The 25,137-nt window shown below is 51.9% G+C and overlaps 1 protein-coding gene across 3 annotated transcripts in view; it reads left to right on the forward strand.

Moving 5' to 3' along the window:
• The window catches only part of Axin2 (axin 2), a 100,331-nt gene that overhangs the window by 62,241 nt on the left and 12,953 nt on the right, over positions 1 to 25,137 (forward strand). Inside the window, exons 1-3 of one of the 3 annotated variants that reach the window (XM_028761274.1) lie at positions 7,143 to 7,355; positions 9,934 to 10,880; positions 18,194 to 18,334. In XM_028761274.1, coding sequence (XP_028617107.1) covers positions 10,066 to 10,880; positions 18,194 to 18,334 — 956 coding nt within the window. In that variant the 5' untranslated portion in view covers positions 7,143 to 7,355; positions 9,934 to 10,065. Of the gene's footprint in view, positions 1 to 7,142; positions 7,356 to 7,871; positions 7,987 to 9,933; positions 10,881 to 18,193; positions 18,335 to 25,137 lie in introns of those variants that run through there. The other 2 variants (XM_028761276.1, XM_028761277.1) reach the window with 2 other exon arrangements.

Genomic DNA, 25,137 nt, shown 5'->3' on the forward strand with positions numbered 1-25,137 from the left:
TTTGTTACTTCACACCCCGTTTTCGCGGTGGTCTCCTGCCTGCTGGGCAAACACTGAGCTAACCAAACTACATCCGGCGCCTAGCTCTGTTCTAAGCTTGTTGCTTTGGACAGAGGTATGGCTGACTTAGCAAGATGTGGGCGGTGATGAACTAAGACCGTGAAAGATGCTAGAGTTATAACTGTACGAGACCCTGGGCTTCGTACGGTTCAAGGGACTCTCTGGAGAAGAAGCCGAGGGACAGGGACCCCAGTGAGAGGGAACCGAGATGTCCTCAGCTAAGGGACAGTGAACAGTGAAGAGAGCTATTGTCCCACAGGCTCCATGGCTTCACAAGTAGGATTTTTTTTCCTTTCTTTTTTAAAAAGACAGTCTCGTTGTCTGGAACTGTGTGTAGACCGGGTGGCTTTGAACTTACAGAGATGCCCCTGCCTCTGCCTCCTGAGGCTAGATTTTTTTTTTTTTTTTTGCCAGCTTGGAAATGTTTTGCTTGTGAGAGAGTCCATTATAATGGACTGACCAGACCAAGAGAGGAAAGGCAGGATAGAAAGGAGATCGTCAAAGCCTTCTACTACCTGAGTAGAAGTTAAACCCAGTCAGGTAGGGGAGCGTTGTTGACAAGTTAGATAAAAAGGCAGAACACTGGTGATCAATGTAGAGACAATTCTGCTACATGGAACAATATCTAGAAGGTTCTAGATTAGACTGGAATTCTATAGAGCAGTCTGCCCTTCCATGAGGAATTCTTCACACAGTGAATCTAAAAACAGTGAAGATCTGGGTGGTGGTGGTGCACGCCTAATCCCAGCACTGGAGAGACAGAGGCAGGAGGATCTCTTTGAGTTCAAGACCAACCTAGTTTACAGAGTGAGTTCCAGGACAGCCAAGGAAGGCTACACACAGAAACTCTGTCTAGAAACTAAGACACAAACAACAACAAATTCAATCTCCTCTTATTTTTATTCTCCAGAAGTTGTTTACAGTTAGCAAATGGGGCCAGGGATGGTGGTGCCCACTTTTAACCCCAGCACTCAGGAGGCAGAGGCAGAGGCAGAGGCAGGAAGATCTCTGCGTTCAAGAGCAACCTGATCTACAAAGAGTTCCAGGACAGCCAGGGCTACACAGAGAAACCCTGTCTTAAGGGGAAAAATAGCAAACAGGAACTAGAGAGAAGGCTCAGATGCCCTGGAGTTGAAGTTAAAGTGATTGTGAGTCTTTTGTAAGAGCGGCATAGACTCTAAATTCTGAGCCATCTTTGTGGTCCTTTTCCTGATTGATTTTGATACTGTTGACAACTCCTGCTTACAAGTTCAGGTCAACTTTAAAAAGCCGGACTCTAAAACCATGAGCAGGAAGCTGCCGAAAACCAGGAAGCCGTCGGCAGACATATAATGTCTTATCTAGTGCCTAGCATGGCCCCTTCCTGACCAACGCAATTAGCATCTGGAAGTTTTAAAATATTATCCCTTGAGGTTTCTCAAGCTAATGTATCAATGATAAGTAAGCTTCTCTAACTTTCTCAGAGGAAGCTCCCTTCCCCTTTGTGGCTTCAAAGTCCACAGCATCCATATTGCTTCCTCTACCAGGAGAAGAGAGAGGTAGGAAGAGTGGCAGGAAGTTGGGATCAAGTTTTACTCCTTCTTCCTCTGAGGCTGGTGAGAGTCTCCCCTTCCTCAGGTGGGCTGTGTCCACCGAGATGCCCATGGGAATAACTGCTTCCAGGGGAGTCTGGAAGACCTGAGCTCTCAGAGTCAAGGAGCTGAATGAATTGTGTACCTTGTAGGGATTTTAGGCTGTTGTTCTTTTAGGAAAACATCCCAACCTCTGTCTCGAACCTGTTGTGGAAGCCCTGCTGTTAGTGGGTCCCTCCTAAGTCTCCTAGCCACTGTTTGGGAGGAACAGTGCTGGGCATCAAGACTTTCAAGAAACTAACATGGCTCCGGTGTGGACATGATGATTGTCTTAGGGTTTCCATTCCTGTGAACAGACACCATGACCAAGACAGCTCTTATAAGGACAACATTTAATTGGGGCTGGCTTACAGGTTTCGAGGTTCAGTCCATTATTACCAAGGCAGGAGCATGGCAGCATCCAGGAGGAGCTGAGAGTTCAACACCTTCATCTGGAGGCTGCTAGTAGAATACCGACTTCCAGGCTGCTGGGAAGAGGGTCTTAAAGCTCACACCCACAGTGACACACTTTCTCCAACAAGGCCATACCTCCAAATAGTGGCACTCCCTGGGGCAAACATATTCAAACCACCACAATCATCTTGGGCGAATCTCTTCACCTTCTGTTTGAGTAATTGGCTTCACTTTTTAAAGTGGAAGGTTAGATTAGAAAAGTTTGAAAAGTTGCCTGAGCTGGAAAAGTATTATTTTATGGTGTGTGGGGGTATGCATGTATATCTGGGTACACATGACAGAGACCAGAGGTTAGCAGTAGGCATCTTGCTCAGTTGCTCTTCACCTCTTTTGAGGCAGGCTCTCTCAGAGAAACTGGAGATCACCCATTAGGCTAGAGTTGACTGGCCAGAAAGTTGCAGCTTTACAGGTATGCTGCCATGCCTACCTCCTTTGTTTTTCTACATGTACACATTGTGTGTGTGTGTGTGTGTGTGTGTGTGTGTGTGTGTGTGTGTGATAAACACTTGTGTGGAGAGGATCTTGTACAGGATCTCAGTGGGTCCTGTCCATAGAAGTCAGGTTGTCAGACTTGGGGAAAGGTACCTTTACTCACTGAGCTTGGTTACCCATCCACACAGGCTTTTAATGGTTCCCCATCCCTGGGTGACAAGCAGGTCACCAACTAGACCACCTCCTCACCTCTGTTGTTGTTTTTCTTAGAACTGGATAGGATAGGATGAAAGATGGTGGAAAGGCAAAAGCTACTATATTAGAGTTACTTCCCATCTGTCTCTGTGGAATGCAGTATATCTCAGCAGGGAGGGAATGGCAGCAGAGGCACCAGGTGGCTGGTCACACCACATCTACAGTCAGGAAGTAGAAGCTGATGGCCTCTAGTACTCAGGGTAAAAAGGGGGGGCGGCTCTTCCTTTTGCTGTCTTTATTCACTCTGGGATTCCTGTTCATAGGAAGATGCCACCCACATTCGGGGTGTGTCTTTCTTTCTTAGGGAACCCTCACAGACTCACCCCAAGTTGTGTCTCTAAATCTGGTTGACGATAAAGATTAACCATCACTGTCTCCTGTGGCTTGTCTTCTATAAGACCTCCTGTGGGCAGCTTTTGGGGTCATTATTGATGCCTGATTGGATAATAGCTTTGTTCAGAGGTTGGGCAGTGTTAGAGTTTAAATAGGAAATGTCCCCAAGTGTTTCTGAACACTGGTACCCCAGCTGGTTCCTCATTTGGGGCGTCTATGAAACCTTTAAGAGAGGTGCATAGCTGTTGGAAGTAGATCACAAGTAACAGCCCTTTGAGGGTCAAACTTGGTCTTGGATTTTTTTATTATTATTATTATTGGTTTTTGGAGACAGTGTTTCTCTGTGTAGTCCTGGCTGTCCTGGAACTCACTCTGTAGACCAGGCTGGCCTCGAACTCAGAAATCCACCTGCCTCTGCCTCCCAAGTGCTGGGATTAAAGGCGTGCACCACCACCGCCCGGCTTGGTCCTGGATCTTAGCTCTCTCTACTTCCTGGCCTTCTGTGGTGTGAACAATCACTATACACTCTGCTACCATACTTCCAAGCCATGATGACCTGAAGCCCCTCTGAAACTATGAGCAGAGATAAGTCTTTTATATCTCAAGTTGCCTTTGTCGCATGCTGTGCTGCAGAGACACAAAGGACACCTATATGAAAGTCACTTTCCGAACCAGGAGTAATCTGGTGAGGGAATAGGGTAACTGCAAAAATATTGGGGCTAGAGAGATGGCTCACTGGTTAAGAGCACTGCCTGCTCTTCTAGAGGACCTGAATTCAATTCCTAGCACCCACATGGTAGCTAACAACCATCTGCAACTCCAGTTCTAGAAGGATCTGATGCCTTCTTCAGGCCTCCACTGGCACCAGAAATGCATGCAGGCTCACGGCCCTTAAGACTAAAGTTAGAAGAAAATCTTGGAAACTGAGAAAAGCAAGTTTTGAATAGATACTGTCTACCAACCTTGTGTATGTACTATGTGCTTATTGCTTGTATTTGCTACATACACCCTTTCCATAGAACACCATCTGCTGCTAGATGGATAAATAAATAAATGACACCCAGAGTGGTCAGGTAAGCTGTGATAGTTAGCCACGTCTCCCTCTTCTCCCTCTCAACAAAGGAACATTCATTGTGGAAGGTGGCACTTTTCCCGAGGAGGGAAGGCAGAGTTCCTGAATCTCAGAGCACTATCCCGGGTCTCAGCCACTCTAGTCCCAGCTGGCCTGACTTCCCCTGCACAATGGTTTTTGTGAAAGCTGACAACGGTCAGAGATCTGGCTGGCCGGATGCCTCCCATGGAGCAAGCCTTTGGCCTTGTTTTCTGGTATTCTAGGATTTCAGCCCAGGACAGAATTCCAGAAAAGGACCCCCTCTCGGCTCTCTCTGCTTTATTAAACTTGTCTACACTTAAGCCAAGTGGACTGTCTATCCTCTATAAGGTTTTACTTTAAAAGGGGGGGGGGGCGGTGTGTGAGCATGTGCAGAAATCCATCCTCTTGCTTTCCAGTTTCCAGGCAACCGTGCAGGATTACAACAAGTCACATGATAATGCTGCTGCCAGGGAGAAGAGGAAAATGGCAAGCTGCTATCTTGAGAATGGGGCTGGGAATGATGGAAGGCCTTTGGATGCTCTAATAACATTAGCAACAAGTGAGTCAAAGACCCGGCACCGGAGAGGGCTTCCAGCCTCTCAGGGCTCACCCAGCCTATCTGGATGGATGTAAAGTGTTCCTGTATACATGCAGTTGGGTGAGACACTAGTGCCGGTGGAGGGAACTGTTGCCTGAGGTGACCCTAACACCTGCTCTGGAAGCCCAGCTCCCAGAGGGGTTGTTATGGAGAAGATCCCAACCACAAGGGACTCCCCAGGCTGCACTTCCGCTGCCCCAGCCCTGGGATAATGAAGGAGCAGCAGAGCTCTCTGGTTTAAAGGCAGCCTGTGATGACTGTGTGGCTGCGGGGCAGTGAGGGGTCAGTGGGGACAACTTGGAGGGAGGAAAACCACCCATGAAGGCCCAGGTTCCACTTCCTTTCTGAAAGCCTGCTCTTTTCTGAACTTTGTTTATTTTGATTTGCGATGGTTTGATGATTCTATGTCCCCTCCCCGCAATGAGAGGGGGGGTGTCATGGGGAGTGGAACGCGTGTGTACACCCCTGGGTTTGTGCTGTAGCTGTTTCTATGGAAGTTTACGCCTCTCTCTATACTTCTGCTTCAGTGACAATTCCTCTGTGGCCCAAGGACCTCCAGGAAACAGTTTTGCTGGGGTTGATTGAGAAGGTGGGGCGGTATGCCTTTGGTCCAGGATTCCATATACCATCTCAGAGCTGGAAGGCAGAGAGAACTTAGAGCCACCTAGTGTCCTCACACCTGGTAGTTGTCTCAAGATACAGATGCATCTCGGGAACACACACTCTCTGGTCTTCCAAGGAAGGACCACATTTCACAGCCGGGACTGCTGGCTTTATCTAGGTTGGCTCCTGGTTTCAAGGGAAGCCAGGTACATGGACCATGGACACAGAGAAGGGGTGTGTGACCCACTGGGCCTCCTTTCTAGGCTGTGGAGTTGGAGGCCGGAGCTATGAGAGTTCCCTGGCCCTTTGCTGCAGCCTGGAGTCTTTCTCCAGCAGAACATGGACAGTCATGTTTCTTACCTGTTTCTAAGTCCCCAAGGCTGAATGTTTGCCCTCCATTTGGTACTGTAAAGCCAGGTCCCTGCGTCTCACTTCTGCGTCTCACTTCTGTCCCCTTTGGGTTACTCTGCTGTGGGCTTTGCTATTGCTGTTTTATTGATGCTGTTCCATTATTGCTTTATTTGAGAGAGAGAGAGAGAGAGAGAGAGAGAGAGAGAGAGAGAGAGAGAGAGAGAGAATGAATGAGAGACTCTTAGGTAGCCCCCAGGCTGGCTTGGAATTCTCATTCTATTGGCTTTACCCCTGGGGTGGCAGTCATGTGTTACCCACTCTGTTTTATGTGGTGCAGGGGTGAGGGCAGAACTGGGTGTCTGTGAGGTAAGAACTCTGTCAGGCTACATACTCACTTCCATTTACCCCCACAAGAACGACAATTTTATCTGCTCATCCATGGGGAAACATTCTACAACAGATGAATGAATAAATGTTCTGGGCTTATAGCATATTTTTAAAGGCCCACGCCTTATAAACAGTTTGGGGAGAAGGTGGGAAGGAATTCAAAGGTGACAGTGGGGTGAATTTTTATACTTTAACACTGCGTGTGTAGGGAAGGCATTCCACGGCTGTTTAATAAGTAACATATGGGATGGTGGCAGCCTTTTGGAAGAGCGTGGTGGGCACGAATTTGTTGGGGGAAAGAGGTCCATGTGTGTGCAAGGAAGGTTCTGACTGATGTGCAAAATTGGGGAACTGAGGGGTGACCCCTGACTCCACCGTGGAGACAAATTCACACCCCCCCACCTTCACCCAAACAAAACTGAAAAGCGTCCACAAACTATTTCTATATTAATGCATACAGATACTGGAGCACAAGTGCACACACACACACACACTCACATGTCATGTCTCCCGAGTTCCAGTCAGAGTACGTCCTAAGAATTGGCCAGCAGATGCCAGGGCTATAGCTCCTATCAGAAGGCCCTTCAAGTCTAAATTCCCAGGGAAATTTGAAAAAAGGTAGGAACGTGTTTGATGGAGGGGTGAGGAGTGGGGGGCGGCGGGTGCTTTATTGCAGTTCTTGGAAAGGCCAGAGAGGAACTGGCATTCTAGAGCTTGAGAGCGCTAGGTAAGCAGGCGGAGGAGGCATGAGCAAAGAGGGTGGAGAACTTGAAAGATGAAATCAGAACTCCGGCGGAGAACACCCCGGGGCCGCCGGCACCCGGCGGGGGGCAGACGAGGGCCAAGGAAGGGTTAACCCGGGAGCTGAGTGTGCGACGGGGGCCGGGCCGGGGCGGGGCAGAGCGGGCGCGCGCTGTCCCTTTAAGGCGGGCGGCGCGGGCCGGCCGAGCGCCGCTGTGATTGGCGCGGCGGGATCACTGGCTCCCTGAGCCCGGCCCGGGGGAGTCGGCTGGAGCCGGCTGCGCTTTGATAAGGTCCTGGCAACTCAGTAACGGCCCGAGAACCGGGAAATAAAAATAAGCCGCCGATCGCGATGGATTTCGGGGCCACCCGGAGGCCGAGGCGTCCGCCTCCCCAAAGGAGAGCTCTGCTGTAAAAGGTGGGGTCGGAGGCTCGGTCCCGCCGCAGCCGCTTCCAAGAAAGCTCCGTGCGGCCGGGGGCGGTTGGCAGCGGGGCGCGGGGCCGCGGGAGGGGGCGGCCGGGAGCAGGCCGGGATAGTAGAGGGGTGCGGATTGCACGGCCCCCAAAAGGGGCGCTGGAGCGCGCTGGGCTGGCCCGGGTGCGGCTCGCATACCTCCCTTCCAGGACCGTGCGCTCGGCTCGCGCCTTTGAAGTGCACAGTTAAATCCACAGCGCAGTTTTTGTTGGAAGCGCCCGGAGGACATTTGGTGCGCCTAGTGACTGCTGGAAACAGGACCTGGGTTGAAAGCCGGCCGGGCGGGGGCCGGGGGCGGCCGCGGCGGGGGCGGAGGCCCACTCGGATCTTTTGCATAAAAGGGGCAGCGGGGCGCACGACCCCCTCCCCCCGCGCAGAGCTCGCTCTCGCCTCGGGATCGTTGTTTTCCGTGCACCCCCTCCTCCGCCTCCGCGAGACTCCTCATGTTCCCCACGCCCGGGCGGGCCCGGGGGGGCCCCGGGGCAGCCTCTGCGAGTCCAGCGGGGGACCCGGGCAGGGGACCTGCCCGCGGCGCCTGCGAGGTCTCCGCAAGGAGTGCGCCAGCGGATCAATGGTGAGTGCCGAGGCCGCGGCGGGCCGGCGGCCGGCGCGCTTTGATGTGCGGGGCGGCGCTTTGAAGTTGGCAGGCCGGCTATTTCGGGGCGCGCTCCGGGCCCGCGCGGAGGGGAAGCGGCGGGCTCGGCGCCCAGCGCTCCGGGGGGTTTGGCCGGGCGGCCCTGCGCGCGGTGAGCTGGAGTCCCCTCCCCTGCGCGGGGTCCGCGGTGGCGGGGGGCCGGTCAGGGAGACTACTCCAAGTGGCGTCGGGGGCGGAGGCGGAGACGGGCAGCTCGCCCTCGGGGGTCGAGTCGCCGTGGGTGTGGATGAGTTGGGGTGTGCGTGTGCACGCGAGTGCTTTTGGAAGGTGGGATGAAAGGGTGGCGGCGCCCCCCGCTTGCCCTCCCCGCCCCTCCCCCGCCCCCTCCCACTTCTCTCCCCACTAGTCTCCCCCTCCCAACCGCGGGTCCGCGCTTAGGTGCCGGGAGCGCTGGCGGAGGCTCAGTCAGAGGGTAGAACCGGCCGGAGCCCAAGGCGCCCGCGTCCCCCGGTTCCTCCTCGCCGCCCCTTTTGCGGAGAGGCCGAGACTCCGCGCGTCGCCATTTCTGGACTAGGCGGTTGCTTTCCGTGCTTTTTTCTGCGGGAACCTCTGCGAGGTTTGACACCAGGGTGTTACCCGGATCCGGGCTCCGGGGGCTCCGGCCTCGCTCTTGGTGGACGGCGTACCGGGACTCTGGAGGCGTTCGTTTGCAGTTGGGCCGGGGAGGGCCGGGACAGAAGGGGCTCAGAGGAGATGAGAGCCTGGCGGCCTTCATCTTCCAGGTAACGGCGCCTGGCCACCTTCTCTGCGCCCGGGTGTGCGGCACTACTCGGCCCCACCACTTCGGGTTTGTGCCCAGCCTGGCGGCCTGAGCTCCGGGACTGGGGCGGGGTGCATCCACCCAGACCCGGGGTCTCGGGCAGCTGGCCCGTCGTTCCTCCCTGTCCCCCGGTCCTCCCCTCCTTAGTTTGATCCTTCCTTGGCTAGGGAGAGCAGCTTGTTTATTGGTTAGATAAGACTTCTTTTCTTTTGGAGAAAGACTGGCTTGGGATCAGTGTAGTTTGGGATTCTTGGCACAGGCGGTAGTAGCGTGAGAAGCCTTCTGATCCGGTTTTGTTGGGTTCGTGGCTCTAGGAGGTGGATTGGGGAGCCGGGGGCGGCGGGTCTCGAGGTGTCTCTTCTCTCTTTAAAAGTTTGAAGATCAAAGCCTCTTACTTAGTGAACTGGTTTCTGCTTTGGGGAAACGAAGACGACAAGAGATGTAGACTGAGCCACGTTTTTGGTGGAGAGTCCTGAGTATAGGCAACATCATCTGGGATCGGGCGTGGGGGGTACATGCCGAATCCGCGAATCGCTGACCCCCTTCCCGCCGATGCTGGGCGGGCTTTTTTTCAGGCGGGGATCTTCTGTAAGAAGTGGGACGAGGGAGCGCAGAGGGAGGGGTGGGTGGGGGGAATGGGAACCAGATGCCGGGGAAGGGCACTTTGGGAGCTCGAGTTATCTGTGCAGAGCAGAGTGGGGAAGTTTACCGAAATTGGTTTCACCTGTACGCAGCCGGCGGCTGGCTCGCGTGTTCTGGTTGTGGTGGGAGGGGGGTCCGGCTAGGCTACCCCGAGTGTCCCTGGGTCCTGCAGACGTGGGGAAGGTTGTGTCTTACACCTCCGGTGTCACTGTTTCTGCCTCACCTTCCCCCTCCCACCCCCCCCCCCCCCCGTAGAAAAAGTGTGTGGGGAGCTCAGATTTCGCCTTTGAAAAAGCTGCGTCGGATACTTGAGATGAGCACCTCGCGGATAGCTGGGTTGCTTGATTTGAATTTGAGGAGTTGAAAAGCCTGTTTACTTTCTTGCTTTGATGTTGGGTAGATCTGGTTTTGATTAGATCAATACCCTTTTCTCTCTCCCACCTCCCCCCTCCTTTTCTTTGCAGAGAGGAGGCTCACATGAGCCCCTGCTGACTTAAGAGAGACCAAGCCGATTGCTGAGAGGAACTGGAAGAAGAAAAAGGAGGAGGAGGGAAAAAAGCAAAACAAAACCCAAACTCAGTGAGACCTCCTTCACCATGAGTAGCGCTGTGTTAGTGACTCTCCTTCCAGATCCCAGCAGCAGCTTCCGCGAGGATGCCCCTCGGCCCCCGGTTCCGGGAGAAGAAGGGGAGACCCCACCGTGTCAGCCTAGTGTGGGCAAAGTCCAGTCCAGCAAACCTATGCCTGTCTCCTCTAACGCTAGGCGGAATGAAGACGGGCTGGGGGAGCCCGAGGGGCGGGCCTCCCCAGATTCCCCTTTGACCAGGTGGACCAAGTCTTTGCACTCCTTGTTGGGTGACCAGGATGGTGCATACCTCTTCCGGACTTTCCTGGAGAGGGAGAAATGTGTGGATACCCTGGACTTCTGGTTTGCCTGCAATGGGTTCAGGCAGATGAACTTGAAGGATACCAAAACTTTGCGAGTGGCCAAAGCAATCTATAAGAGGTACATTGAGAACAACAGTGTTGTCTCCAAACAGCTGAAACCCGCCACCAAGACCTACATACGAGATGGTATCAAGAAGCAACAGATCGGCTCGGTCATGTTTGACCAGGCGCAGACCGAGATCCAGGCGGTGATGGAGGAAAATGCCTACCAGGTGTTCTTGACTTCTGACATATACCTCGAATATGTAAGGAGTGGGGGAGAGAACACGGCTTACATGAGTAACAGGGGGCTGGGGAGCCTAAAGGTGTTATGTAGCTACCTCCCCACCTTGAATGAAGAAGAGGAGTGGACATGTGCCGACCTCAAGTGCAAACTCTCCCCCACCGTGGTTGGCTTATCCAGCAAAACTCTTCGGGCCACAGCGAGTGTGAGAGCCACAGAAATGGCGGAAAACGGATTCAGGTAAGGCTCTGGTGGGGCTGGGATGTCGGTGTGTGGGGACAGGGCTTGGCGGATGAGTTAGCTTCGCAGATGTTTTCTGTTAGGATGGGTAGGTGGTGGGCGGCTAGGCTGGGGAGGCTGATAAAGGTTGCTTGAGAGCTAGCACTTCTGACTAGGAACCCTTTGATCTTATGTTTTGTTGTTTGTGTGTGTGTTGGGGGGGAACATTGCAATGTAGGCACAGCTGAGTACCTGCAGCCTCCCAGTGCCAACTTCAAACGGTGGCAAGCAGTATTTATGAATGTGGTTACTTATTATCCTGGGCTGTGGGGAGGGAGAGAGGAAAAGAGAGAGAGAATATGAATATAGCAACTTTTGATGCCTCTGAGTCATTAGACCCACTAAGCACCAGATTGGGAAGGGGCCATTCCACCGCTAATCATGAAAGTAGAGTTACTCTGGCTTGGGGGAGGGGCAGCTGGATTGTGATGGAGGCACGGGGAAGTACCGTGTGAGCTGTGGAGGGGTGAGTGGGGTCTTTTGGACTTTTATGTTAAGAGCCAGCGAGCAGCTTAGCAACCTAGTTTGTGGTTCCCTTTGTAGAATTAGGTATTTCCCAGGGAGGAAGAGTCCCGACTAACTTGGGGAAGGCCCTTCGACTTCCTCATATGAAGGAGCCTTCACTTTGGAGTCCGCTGGGCTATTAATCCAGCTTTCAAATGCTTTGAGCCCCAGGGTCAGACCTCAGTTGATGGTTTGTTGCTTAGTGCTGATAGAGAAGTGTGTGTCTGTGTGTGGGGGGAACTGGCCCCCAGACCACTTTCTCTCTTTAAAGCTTCTGAGACAAACAGTCCTTTATAGATTGGCCAAGTCTCCAGATTCTTGGCCTTTGCAGGCAACTTCAGACCTGTTAGACTGAGTTTTTCTGTCCCCTTGCCTCTCCAGAGATCCCCAAAGAGAATGCACCACCTATTAATTTTAGTCTGTTGCTCGTGACATGCGGGGTGGGAGGTGGGGGTGACACAGGATTGCTATCTGCATGGCTTTATTCTTCTGTCCCTGTGCATTTTCTCTATGTCTGGAACTCGGGGTGTGATCTGCACACCATCTCTGGAGATCTCACCGGCTTTGTGGGGCATGGTCTCCAGTGTCCCAAGCAGCTGGAGGGGGCATGCTCCTGTTTGCTGAGGTGGAGCCTCCCTGTTTCCACAGCCAGGTCCTGCATGATGTTAGGCTTGATCTCCAGTCACCAGAGGGCGCTCTTGCAACTTTGGGAGTGAACTTAACCAGTTTTCAGACATCTGGTCTACACCTAAGTGGAAACGGCTTGGTTCTGTGAAGGCAACTGTAGGATCGCAGAAGGGAGTAGTTAGTGGCTCTGGGCTCCCAGAGCTAGGCTGTTTGCTTGGGGCTGTTGGGGCTGCTGTGGCTGGGTGCGCACAGGCACCTGCGTCTCTTGTCCCACTCCAGCTCCATTGCAAGGACATGTAGGTAAACTTTGCTGTTGGCCTCCTTACCCTCCGGCTTGGCATCCAGTGGTGAAACTCCTTAAGGCCTGTGGCAGGCTGCTTCTCCAGCAGCCTTCTGACAGAGGGTCTTCTGTGTCTTCAGTGTCAGGCCCAGAGTGTCACCTTTGTAAATAGCACAGTGCGGTTTTTGAGGCACTCTCCAGGCAAGACTGCTGTGACTCCTCCCTGTGGGTGGGCAGCCTGGGCGAAGCTTTGGCTTGCCTCTTCCCAGAGGCTTCATTAGGATTTGACTGACCAATGTTAAGTTTTGCAAAGCACTGGAGATCCCGGGAGCAGCGTCTTCCGGGCCGGGAACTGTGGAGGCCGATAACGAATGTGGGGCAGCTCTTGAGTGACCCCGTCAGCTCCCACACTAGATCAAGTGTGTGTTCTCCCACTGTTATATTGGAATGAAATATTTACCTGGACATGCCCAGAAGGCCCTTACTTGTCTTTAACTCACGAGCTCTCCTCCCAGTCCTCTGTACAGTGTCTCCAAAAGACGAGGTCCAGCCCATGCCATGGCATTGCTTGGTTTGAAACTTTTCTCTACCTTGGGTTCCCACCTGTCAGGTAGGTGGGCATGGTCTCTCCCATCTGTGTCCTACGGTTGTTCTTAGGATCAAAATAATAAACATGAAAGGCTTTTGTAAAGGGAAACGTTTTGAAAAGATGTTAAGTGTTATAATTAGTATAATTAACGATGATAATTGGGTCTCCCGAAAAGGGCAGCAAGGTTAGCACATAGCCGTTTTAAATGGCAACTCTGAGGGTTTTAGCCCATTCTTCATTATAAGATTTTAGAGGCGCCCCTCCCCCCCCACGGTCTCTACTTTTTGAACTTTAAAAAGTCTGCTTTCAGCACATTCTTGGAACACAGGGACCAGCCCCCCCTTTTAGAGTTGAGTCCCCCTCCCCTTCCCATCTGCTCAGGAGCCAGACTGAGGAAGTTACCCCAGTAAAGTGGACAAGGCAGCTTGAACCTGCTGAGGGGCAGTCTGCCTCAGCTGTACATAGTCATCTTGGCCACCGGGTGCCCAAGGCACCGGCTAGCCTTCCAAGCCCCGTGTTTATGTGGGCACTCAGAGGAGCCTAAGATTTTAACGACTTGTTTGTACCCTTACCGATTTGGTGTCGGGTTTAATATAAATAGTTGGGACGGAAGAGCAGAAATTACCCTTGGAGGGAAGGGCTCTGGTTTGTGCGTGGTTGAGTGGGGTGCCGGAGCTCTTGATGGCCTCTATAAATAACTAAGGGCATAAGTGACCTGGTGGTGGGAGCGTGTGCCCTAACCCCTCACACAAACAACACTCCCTTCCCCCAGTGTTGGGGTGTGTTAGAGGTGTGTGGAGCCAGGGCCATGAGCTAAGGCCCTGGGCCCACACTTATTTTAAGAGGGAGGATACAGTGTTGAGCATACAGAGAGCTCCCTGTGTGCACCCCTTTCTGCCCGGCCCTGGGCAGGGTTCATCTGCCTGCTCTTGGGCCTTCTGCTCTGGACTAGCTTAAAATCCCAGGGGCCCAGCAGACTGTCCTGTGCCGGCTGGCCGCAAGGGCTTCCTGTTCTCTGAAAGAACTCGCTGATGAGGCCCGTTTTGTTTTTTTTTTTTTCCTTTTTTTTTTTTTTTTGTGAGAAGCCATTGGAATCAAGCTTGGCTTCAATTATCAAAGAAAATGATGCCATAGGAAAGCTATGCTGAGAGCAGTGGTCAGTAATTAGAGGACGAAACGCCAGGGAACGCAGCTGGCTAAGATACACTCGTCGAGCTTTGCTTGGTTACAGAAGACACTGACCCCTCAAGTCCACCCATCCTTCCATCCTGCCTCCCTGAATGTTAGTTGAAGAGGGTATTGACCTGACGGTAAAATGTCAGAGGTTCTCACGGAGAGCCCTAAGCTCAGCCTCAGAAGTGAGTTCTCTTGTTGTTCTCTTGGGAGAGGGTCCTCAGAGGCCCTTTGATGGCTTCTGTTGGCTCCCCATAGCTGGGGAGGAGCAGAGGTGGGGCCATCATTTTCTCAAGAGGTAGAAACTGGTCAAGCACACACACACACACGCATGCGCACACACACACACACACTGACACACACTCTCTCTCACACACACACACTGACTCTTCTCTCTCTCTCTTACACACACACACACACACACACACACACACTTCCCTCAGAAACCATAAGACCCTGTTAACTTGTCAGCTGAGTGGCCAGTGGGTGCATGGCCCGCACAGGTGTACCACAAGCCTGGGAGCTCTGCAGGGGTGCAGAGACCCTGCACATCTGGGAGTACAGTCCTCCTGAAATCATCAAGGCATCTGGGTACAATTAAGGTAGCATGCTGCAGCCCCCACCCCCTTTTTAAGTAATCACAAGAAGACAGGTCTAATCCATTTTCTTAAAATTACATGGCACTTTGGAGAAAGTTCGAAGCGCTTGAAAGCGCTGATGTGTTTCTCCCCACCACCCTGCCCCTTTCTCTGCCTGTCTTGTTATGGCTGGAGGAGAATCCAAGCACTTTATTGCAGTCAACTGAGTTAAGAGCCACGTATTCCACATTTAATGACTGATCGCACAGTAACTCTATTTTGGAAGCGGAGGGAGACAAGTTTACTTTGGGAGCCATGTTCGAAAGGGGTGTGCTCTTGCACACAGCCTCAGGGCTTGACTTGGGCATCTTTTTTGTTTCGATGGAGAGGAAGGAATTTCTATTGAGTCATTTTCTCCTCACAGAGGCTGGAGTATAAGTCTTAGATCTGAGACGTTGCTGATGAGTTAATACCACCAAGATAGCGAGACGGAGGGGCGGGAAGGTGTTTGAAGGCTATTTAAGGCTGCTTTGGCTGTTTTGATCTTGCGCCATGCCTCTTGAAAACCTTTTCAGTAACCCATTTGATGGATGCAGGTCTTTGAAGGAGGCTCGGCCACGTTTGGAGCTCCTGCCATGGGGCCACCCCCCTGCTTTTGGTGTCGGGGATACACGTGTGAAGACAGGTTGTACCCCCACAGAGCACACAGTCTGGGGCTCAGGGCATGCTTTCAGCTGTGATACAGGCTAAATACTACAGCTTTGAAAGGAGGAGAGGTTTGGGGACACAGCATCTCTCCATTTTTGCTGGCACTTGGGGTACTGGGAGTGCTACTGGGGTACTTGCCTCCCCTCCCCAATTCAGTGCCCTCACCTTTAGAAGCTGCAAGGCAAGTGACCATATTTGAACTGTTCATTTTTTTTCAGTCCCTTGGGGAGCTGTGTCTTGCCCCCATTAGCTAAGCCTCTGACTTCTGCACTGGACCATGAGTGTGCAGGCTGTATGTACCACTGGATTCCCAAGGATGGGACCCTGTAGTAGTTACTGTGACAAGCCCATCCCAGCAGGGGACTCCAGGCTTCTTTAAAGACTTGGCCTGGCCTGGCCTGTCTCTGTCCTCTCTTACCCCATGTCGTGCCTGTTGCTTCCTGTTCAGCCTCTAGAGGCAGTGGTGAGCAGGACTCACCATCTTCCTGTGAGTCCCTCACTGGCCAGAGCCTCTCGCCACTGGTCACCTCCTCAGTCTTCTCTGTCCCCTGAGCTCTCTGTCCCTGCTATCTTGGGTGCCTGTGAACTCCAGAGTGAGGACAGAGTAAGGAACAGGCAGGGATCGTCTTAGCAGTCTTAAATTCTCATTAAAAAGTACCGGGAGGTGACAAGTCTCCCTGCCCTCAGGGATAGGGCAGGGCCAGTGGCCCAGGGACAGTTTAGAGCCACGTGTCAAAAGTACACAGGCAGTTCACATGTAGTACCCCTGGTTTGCACTTCTAGGCATTTCTGTCTCTGAGTGACATATCCAGACTGGTGCAGTAGGACGGAAATATGGCCCCAGCTAATAATGTCCAGGAGCTCTCCGTGGGTCTCTAGTCAGTTGGTCTTGATGCTTGGATCCATTGGGCCCCTCATAAAATGGCTGTAGAGATTCCAGATGATGGGTAGCAGCTGTCATGTGACTATGGGGATAGCCTTGTTCTGGGTGCCAGGGGAGCAAGGAGGTCCTCCAACTCAGGCCACTTGGTTCTTTTATTTTTTTTTAAATGTTTATTTCTTTTTTTTTTAAGATTTATTTATTTATTTAATTTATGAGTACACTGTCGCTGTCTTCGGACACACCAGAATAGGGCATCCAATCTCATTACGGATGGTTGTGAGCCACCATGTGGTTGCTGGGATTTGAACTCAGGACCTCTGGAAGAGCAGTCAGTGCTCTTAACCGCTGAGCCATCTCTCCAGCCCCCAGGCCACTTGGTTCTTATCAGCATTTCAGAGTAGAGGACTTTGGGTGAGAGATTCGGGGATCCAGGTAGAACAGAAACTCTTTCAGTGGAGTTTCATTCCCACATTCCTTTCTAGTCCCACTGCCCCCATTGAGAGCCTCACTAGAATGGACAGCAGTCCGCTCCTGGGCTTCTGTTCACACTTGCGCTCCCTTCCAGTCCAGCTACGTGGCCCTCTTGGGCCCCATGTGCTGCTAGTAACTACTGTCCATGATGCTGTCCCCAGACTCCTGGCCCCTCTCTTTCCTGTTAGGATAGACCCTGGCCTTGCCCTTGTACCAGTCTTAACTAGTATAACTAGTTTTAGCCTAGCTGGTTAGAACCCACTTTCTTCTTAGTCTGGAGTGGACTCTGCAGTCTTCCCTGCCCACCATATTCCGAGTGTCCTGAGTCATCTCAGATTCTTGCTTGTCTGACACGATGCACCTGGTTCCCTCAGTCACAGGGGCTGTTTCCAGCTAGCCTTGCTAGAAACCCCTCCATTATACCCTGCCTCAGATTCTAAGTTCTAGAACTTTCTAAAGCTTGGTGCCCACTAGTTCCAGCTCAGCTGTGTGGCTGCTGTATACCTGGCACCACTAAGGGTCTTATCTGGAAAATGGGCATTATACCCCATGAGTATACTGCCTGAGAGAATGCTTTCGATCTGATAGGCTTTCGGCAGCACCCAAATACCTCCCTTATGACAACCCCTTACACTATGGTGCTGTGTCCCAGCCAGAACCTGGTGCCAGGAGACCAAAGCCCAACATAGTGCAAGGACAGGGACTTGGTGAGCAAGAACAGATGACTGACTGTGACCTTTCCCAGGTCCCTCTCCTCTGCCAGCCCCACAGCTATCTTTATGGAGCAGCTGCTGTAGGCTGATGGAGCGTGTCTCCTTTTGGAACTTTTTCCTCTCCTGTTCACGTCTCTTGCCAGCTCAGCCCCGGGAGGACTATGCCAGTGGCTGGGTAAATGAAGCCTCTTGCAACTTCAGGCTAACTGACCCCTGGAAGGGATCCTTCCTGCAGCAGCCTGCTGACCTGTCTCTCCTCCCCCTAACAGAAGTCCTTAGCTGGTGACACAAGTGGAATGCAGCCCAGCAGGGGACAGGCACACTGGTTGTTCTGGGAGGAGATCAAGAGAGGGAAATGGGGACCCACAGGCCACTAAGACAAAAGGGCCTGGAGACCCCTGGAGGAGGGGCTGGGGTCTGCCTTTGACACAGCTGCTCATTTCAGTCCTGATCCTGAGGGAAGGAAGACCATGGTGGGGGGAAGGGCACTGCAGGCCCAGTACCATGGCTGCCACTGAACACCTCAGCATCTGTGCCATCTCTCTGGCTTACTGTAGGCCTGGGTCAAAGGGGGAAGACTCACCCAGGCCTCTAGACTTTAGCTTCTCTGGACTAGGCTGGCAGACCTCAGATATGGGAGTTAGGATGCCTCAGATGTGGGATCGTGCACTGCATCACTCTGGGGTCACCCAGTGGCCTGGGTCCAGTGGGGATCAGTGACCATGGTCCTCTTGTACTCTCCCCATAGGTCCTTCAAGAGAAGCGACCCGGTTAATCCTTATCACGTAGGTTCCGGCTATGTCTTTGCACCAGCCACCAGCGCCAATGACAGCGAGTTATCCAGCGACGCGCTGACCGACGATTCCATGTCCATGACAGACAGTAGTGTGTAAGTATCCGGTGTTCCTTCCACATGGGGCTGGGGTGTGATGCCCGGGGGAGCATGGAGCGGGGGCTGTCATCCATCCTCACCCAGCTTTGCAGGGCCCATCTCTGGGTGGCCATCAGTTTCCTGGGCAGGATGTGTTTGCGGGGCGTGATGCTGGTGAAGAATAGCGTGGTGCATGGTGGTCTGGGTGGGTTCAGTGAGGGGACCTTGAAGGGACAGCTGGGGTGGTGTCTTCACGGAAGGAAATCAGAGTAGATAGTGGAAGGCTAAGATGAGCGTCTGGATTTAAGTGTGAAAGCCATCTTCCTTCTGGTCGCCCTTATGGGAGAATCACTCAGCTGGTCCTGAAGCCAGGTGTGCCCACTGCAGAACCAGCCAGCGGGACACAGGTCATTATTTACAAGGGTTTTGTTTTGGCCTTTTAAGAGAAGTCTGTGAAAGGCAGGGAGCAGAAAGCCAGACCTCTCCAGATGGCCAGCACGTCCAGTCTACCGACCTGTGTACGTTTCAGTGAGCATCACTCAGGTCTCTGTTGATGAGGTCCCACGTCTGTGCCAGATGCTGGGACCCGAGGAAGGAGCCCTTCATAGGACTGTCTGATCTCAGACCCTTGACCAACAGATGGCTTTGATATATCTTTTTAAAGCAATTCAAGTCACTGAAGTGATCCGATGAGGTCAGTAGACTGTCAGGCAAGGTCATGCTTTGAGTTGTGGGTCATTTGAAGTGAAGTCAGAGAGATCTGTGGATAGACGGCATCAGCTTTCCATGACTATCACAGTGGAGTTTGGGGTAGAGAAGGGGTCTGGATGCCCTTTTTCTGGCCACCCTTTGGTGTTTGATTCAGGAAAGTCAGGGTGGAATTTGGCATAGCCAAAACTCCCCAAAGGCTTTTCTCACCCAGCACCCAATTGAGAATCGGTATTTCAGAAAGTCCTTTGAAGGCTTTCTTCCAGCAAGCATTTTAGATCAGGATTTCTCCTGCTGGGCGAATGACCTTGAAAGACAGCCCATTAAGCTAGCACTGTTAAGTTCTGAGACCTTTTCTTTAGACTTTGCTCATTTTAGCTTCTTAAAACTGAACTGTCTATTCTCCGCGTGTTTGAAACTATCTGGCTTCTGTTGGCTGCTGTCCTGTAGCCTGGCTGGCTGCACGGGACCAGTTGGAAAGTAAGGGAGGTTAGTTTGGGGCTCTTGACCCTAATTTTTTGCCCCTGTCAGCTTTTATTACATTATTTCAGTTTTCCCTATCAGTAAACTGACAGATAGTCTTTAGGGGAAAAGTTGAAGTTATTTATTTATAATAACTTACTCTTTTATGTGTACACATTGGTGTTTTACCTGCGTGTATGTCTGTGTGAGGGCGTCAGATCCCCTGGGACTGGAGTTACAGACAGTTGTGAGCTGCTATGTGGGTGCTAGGAATTGAACTCAGGTCCTCCAGAAGAGCAGCCAGTGCTCTTAACTGCTGATCCATCTCTCTAGCCCCAGTTGAAGTTTAAAGAAAAAAACATAATTTTAGCATTAGTGAGAGTAGGGCGTACACATTTACCCACCAGAGATGAAAGGTTTCCGAGAACTGGTTCCATTTTCATAATTGGCTGAGCTCTTTAACTGTCTACACAGGGTAGGGGGAATCCTTCTTATTTATTTTATGTATATGAGTGTTTTGCCTATATGTATGTATGTATGTATGTATGTATGTATGTATACATACATACTATATGTGTGCCGGGTGCTCACAGATGTCAGAAGAGGGCACCAGATTCCCAGGAACTGGAGTTAGGGATGATTGTGAATCACTCTGTGGGCGCTGAGAACCTAACCCAGGTCCTCTGCAAGAACAGCAAGTGTTCTTAAGCGCTGAGCCACCTCTCCAGTGTCCCCCACCTCACTGCTCTCAAAGAACTCCCAAAGATTCACACTGTTCTTTAATAGAATAATTTTGTTTCGTTTGTTGTTTTGTGTTTTGTTTTGTTGAGACTGGATCTCACTATGTAGCCCTGGCTGGCCTGGAACTCACTATGTAGACCAACCAGGCTGGCCTTGGACTCACAGAATTCTGCCTCCCAAGTGTTGAGATTAGAAGCATACATATGCTACCATCCACAAAGTTAATATCAAGGTGGGCTTCCCTGATGTTTTGTAGGTTTCCAGCTGTGAGGTTGTGTAGGGCCTGTGTGTCCCCAGTGTCTACTGCTCCATCTCTCTCTGCTGTCCTGTTTGGCTCTCATGCCTGGGCTCGTCCTCCTTCAGGACACAGTAGTTATGGAGTGTTTGGGAGCCTCATTGCTGCATGTAAAATAAAAGCAAGCTAGGTCTGAATGAAGGCATTGAGTGACTCTCTGAAGTCCGGTGCCCTTTGCGTAAGACCGTGGGCTTCTGTTTAGATTTCTTAGAGACTATTTTTGGCTTGCTTCCTGGTCCTTGGCTGAGTTTCAGTCCCTCATCACTGAGGTTTTATTCTGGGTTCATGATGAGTTAACTTGGGTGTGGTTCCATGCTTGTCTCTATTTGACCTCACAGGACCCAATCAGGAGGTAGGCAGTGACCGATGCTGACAGCCCCACAAGCGAGCAGGAAGTAGCATCGGAGTCCCTAGCATGGCAGAGGCAGAACTGAGACCCAGGCTGGATATGGCGCCTGCCCTGCTGCACCTTCCATGTTCACCATGAGATGGTAGTGGAACCAGTTGTCTTTGAGGCCTTTAAACCACTCTCCGTTTTTTTTTTTCTTCTTGTTGATCACTGATCATAATGCTTTGTTTTCTCAGTTGGGGGAAGAGTTTTCCCTGAATCTCCCTCATTTTTTATTATTCTTTTCATTCTTTCCCAGGATGAAAAGGCCTCACATAGCCCAGACTGGTCTTGGATTCATTGTGTAGCCAGAAATGTCCTTGCATATCTGATGCATCTGCCCCATCTCCTAAGTGCTGGCATTAGAGTTAGGTGCTAGGATTCACACCCAGGGCCGTGACTTCCTGCAATGCTGGGCAGTAATCCTAAACCCAGCCCTCAATCTCATTTAAACAGGACCCTGCTTCTTTGTTCACTTCAAAGCACTTGTGGATGGACTTAAATATGGGAAAACTACTCTGAGGCCCAGGAAGAGTTGCCAGGCACAGACAGACCCTAGGGAGCATGGGGGCCAAAAAGGGCCAGTTGAAGAAAGGGGACAACAACTTGTCACTTGGCAGCTTTTCTTTTCAGGCCCCTGGCGGCCTGTTCTCTGGCCTTGTAGCAGGATCGGGATGTCACGTCATGGTGGGTAGCTGTTGAGTAAACCAGAAAGTCAAGGTATTGTGAGACCTAGAGTTTGTGGGTCCTGAGTATCAGCTCAGACAAGTGGACAGTCCGTCAGATTCCTCTTCACAGATGTGTCCACTCGTGCATGGATAGTCTGACTAAGAGGGCAGTTGGCGTCAGGGGTTCCTCCAAGGGCTCCTGGGAATTATTTGGAGCTGCCTTTGGGGATGATGAAGGGTCTTCATGAACAAGAGGCCACTGATGGGCTTGCTTGTGCTTCGAGGCTCCTGTGGGTGTCTGGCTACCGTCAGCTGCCAGGAATAGGGTGGTCCTCCCCCTTCCCTCCCATCCCGGCCCCCAGGGTGATCCCCAGACTCCTGCTAAACAGACTTGGCTTGGGGTGCTGTGAAGCACTTCCTGGCCAGCCAGTCCTGGGTGTGTGTGATCTACCCTGTGTTGGGCGTTCACCGGGGATTCCCAGGGCTGGGATTAGATGCTGCTGTCCCCCCCCCTCCCCAAGCTCTGCCAATTGTGGACCTTGTGCAGATGAGAGCACCAAGTGAGAAATAAAGTGTGTGTGTGTTGGGGGGGGGGAATCGAAGCCGTTGCTTTGAGCGCATTGTTCATCTAGGGAGGCTTAGAGGGGATAAGGGGTAGCAGGCCCCTTTGAAATGGGCTTGAACAAGTGAATAGGAGCTCCCCATCAAGCATGAAAAGAGGCCTGGCTGCTTCTCCTCCTCACAATGGCCTGCGTGGGCTGCTGGGGGCCGAGGGGCTGGAGAGCAGGGCTGGCTGCCCTGCTGCGAGTTGGGAGGGGACAGGGATGAGGGGTGTGTGTCTGTGGGGAGGGGGTCAGAGGCAGCTTTCAATAGACTCCAGAAGGTTGGAGTTCATTAGACACAAGTCCAGGGAAGCAATCCTCTCATTTGCGACAGAACCAATTAAGTCCCTTGGGCCTTTGCAAGAGGCCTGGGTAGGAGATGGGCGGGGCTGGCCAGGTCTTGGTTCTTCCTGGGACCTGCATGCCTTGGCCTGGGTGTGCGAAGCCTCTTCCCAGAGCCCAGTGCTGTGCTTCTCTCTTGCCACTAAGTAAAAAATCCCTCTTAAAGATGGCTGGGGGATTCCAGTCTCCACTTTAGGCCTCTGAGAAGACTGTTTTATGAGCTTGTTACTCCAAAACCTGCATTCTTGGAAGAAATGGCTCTAATTTCTAGCCCCCTCTTTTGAAAGTTAACTGCCAGACTTCTAGCAAAATCCTAAACCCGAGTCCTGGTAGGGTTAGGACCAAGAGGCGCATGGGGCCAGGCCAGAGCGAAAAGGGTGCAGGGTAGCAGGTTTGGGGAGGAGGAACCTGGGAGCAGCTATGCTCAAGGACCCTCAGACAAGGTACCAGGCTTCTCCATCTTGCATTTTTTGTGGGGAACTGTTCCTGTCATCATGATTGGCTGCATCTGACTGTAGCTTTCCTCGGGTCTGTGCATCCCCTACATAAACACACGATGGCTTTCCTCCATTCCACAGAGTGGGTGGTGGTTGTTATTTTAGTTACTATTTTTATTTCCTCATATCTTACGTGGGGGTTTTGGTCTGACACTAGGGAGTGCGTCCCAGTGAACTTCAAATATTACCTTATCTTACAGACCAGGCTTTTGATGTTGGCCAGAGCTTCAGAGCGGCTGCCAAATGCGGGCGCACACGTGCGCTTACGCCTGCTATTTCAAAGCCACTGGAAGAAGTGACATTCAGGTTAGGTCAGGCACAGTGGAGTCAAAGGGCTGAGCTAATTGGCTCGGCTTAAATGGCAGCTAAGTGGAGTGCACACTTCAAAATCCGTGCGCCCCAGAAACAGCTGGGCCGGCAGCAGGCTCGTTAGCTGTAATGTTTGTAATTAAAGGACTGGAGGGACCAGAACTCTGGCGCTCCTCGGCCCAGGGTTATGAGCAGCCAGGACAGTGGTCATAAACTTCTGGAGCCCCAACAGAAGAATGGAGAGGCCCGTTTTGGAATGAGGGGCTATTTTGGAAGAAGATTCCTGGCTAGGAGGAATTAAAGCCATATTTCCAGGAAGGCGCCTCTAAGCCTCTGACTCCTCCAAGCTAAAACTCCCTCTTTGGGCTCTGGGCACAAGTTGCCTTTCCTATGGCTGGGTGCCGTGACAGGGTACCTAGGAAATCACTTGCTCCTCTTGCCGGTTGCTCTGGCCGTCACCTGCCTCCTACCCCTACTCCCTACACACTCTCTCTCTCTTTTTTTTTCCTACCTTATATGGAGAAAGCATACAAGATACAAAAGCCTCGCCGCTGATTTGTATCTGAGAGGAAAAGAAGATGCAAGCGTAAGACTGCCAGTGTAGATGAAGGGCAGAGTTGAGGGGGGGTGGCTGGGGAGACTCTCACCACACTCTTAACTAGTGTGTGTGCATGTGTGTGGGTGCGTGTGCCACAGTGTATGTGCAGAGGTCAGGGTTCAACCTTCTCCCCTGCCTTTGTATGACTTACCAAGCCATCTAACTGGTCCCCGTAGGACTCTTGAACCCTGATGTAGCTTGTTCCAAGGAAGGGGTGAATGGGGAGCCACCTCTCACCATTAAGATGCCAGAGGAAGAGCTGGTCATGAGAGAGGTATGGTCATTCATCAGACCTGGGATAGGGACAGGGACATGAGAGCCTTCTGGGTTACCCCCATCTGGCATTCCCACAGTCAGTGAGTGGTAACAGTAGAAGAAGATGCCACATGTCCCGTTTGTCCTTTCATAGTGTCACATGGCTTCTTGGGGCTTGGGAGATGGAACCCATGTTCAGACCATCAGGGTACTTGGGTACTGAAAGCAGGCTGCTGAGTTACAGGTATCTGTTTTAGAGGTCAGCAGTGGCTTGCTTGGCTTGGGAGCCTGAGGTACCATTTCTGGTCACCTATAAAATGTGGTTCCTTAGAGTTCCTGTGAGAAGAAAATCTGATGGTGTGTCAGGTGTTTACAGGAGCACTTGGACTTGATCCACGGGAGCTAGAAGCTCCAGGTTGGAGTTGGGTGTGATTTATATGCTGGCGAAGAACCCCAGGTCACTGCAGGAGGCTAGACAGTTGCTCCAAGGCAGGAGAGTGGAGTCTTCATAAAATTAGCCTTCAGTGCAGCATGTGGCTGGACTTAAAACCCATATAACCCTCCTCACCTTCAGAGGCCTTGTCAAGTGAAGCCCTTGGCCAGTCACGTACTTACCAGTTTCTGCCAGCTTCTTCTACCTCCTTTGGGGCAGGACATGCAACTTGAGTTCCTGTCCAACAATTATAAACTTTCTTCTCCCCACCTCCCAGAGTCCCTCGATGTAGTTAACCCTTCCTGTGTTCTTTCAAGGTTGGAGTTAGTTATATTGTTGACCTAGCAGGATCTTCACCATCCCCTCAGGGACCCTGTTCTGTGGCCCAGGCCAGCCACCTTCCAGAAAACAGTTAAGATTCTGAACCATACAGATAAGAAGCCACAGGTTAGCCATTCCTCCCGGCTGCTGTTTCCACTCTTGATTGACACCTTCTGCTCATGAGACGAGGGTTCTTCCCTTC

The sequence above is a fragment of the Grammomys surdaster genome, unplaced genomic scaffold, assembly GCF_004785775.1.
Source record: "Grammomys surdaster isolate TR1022 unplaced genomic scaffold, NIH_TR_1.0 126906, whole genome shotgun sequence".
Taxonomy (NCBI): domain Eukaryota; kingdom Metazoa; phylum Chordata; class Mammalia; order Rodentia; family Muridae; genus Grammomys; species Grammomys surdaster.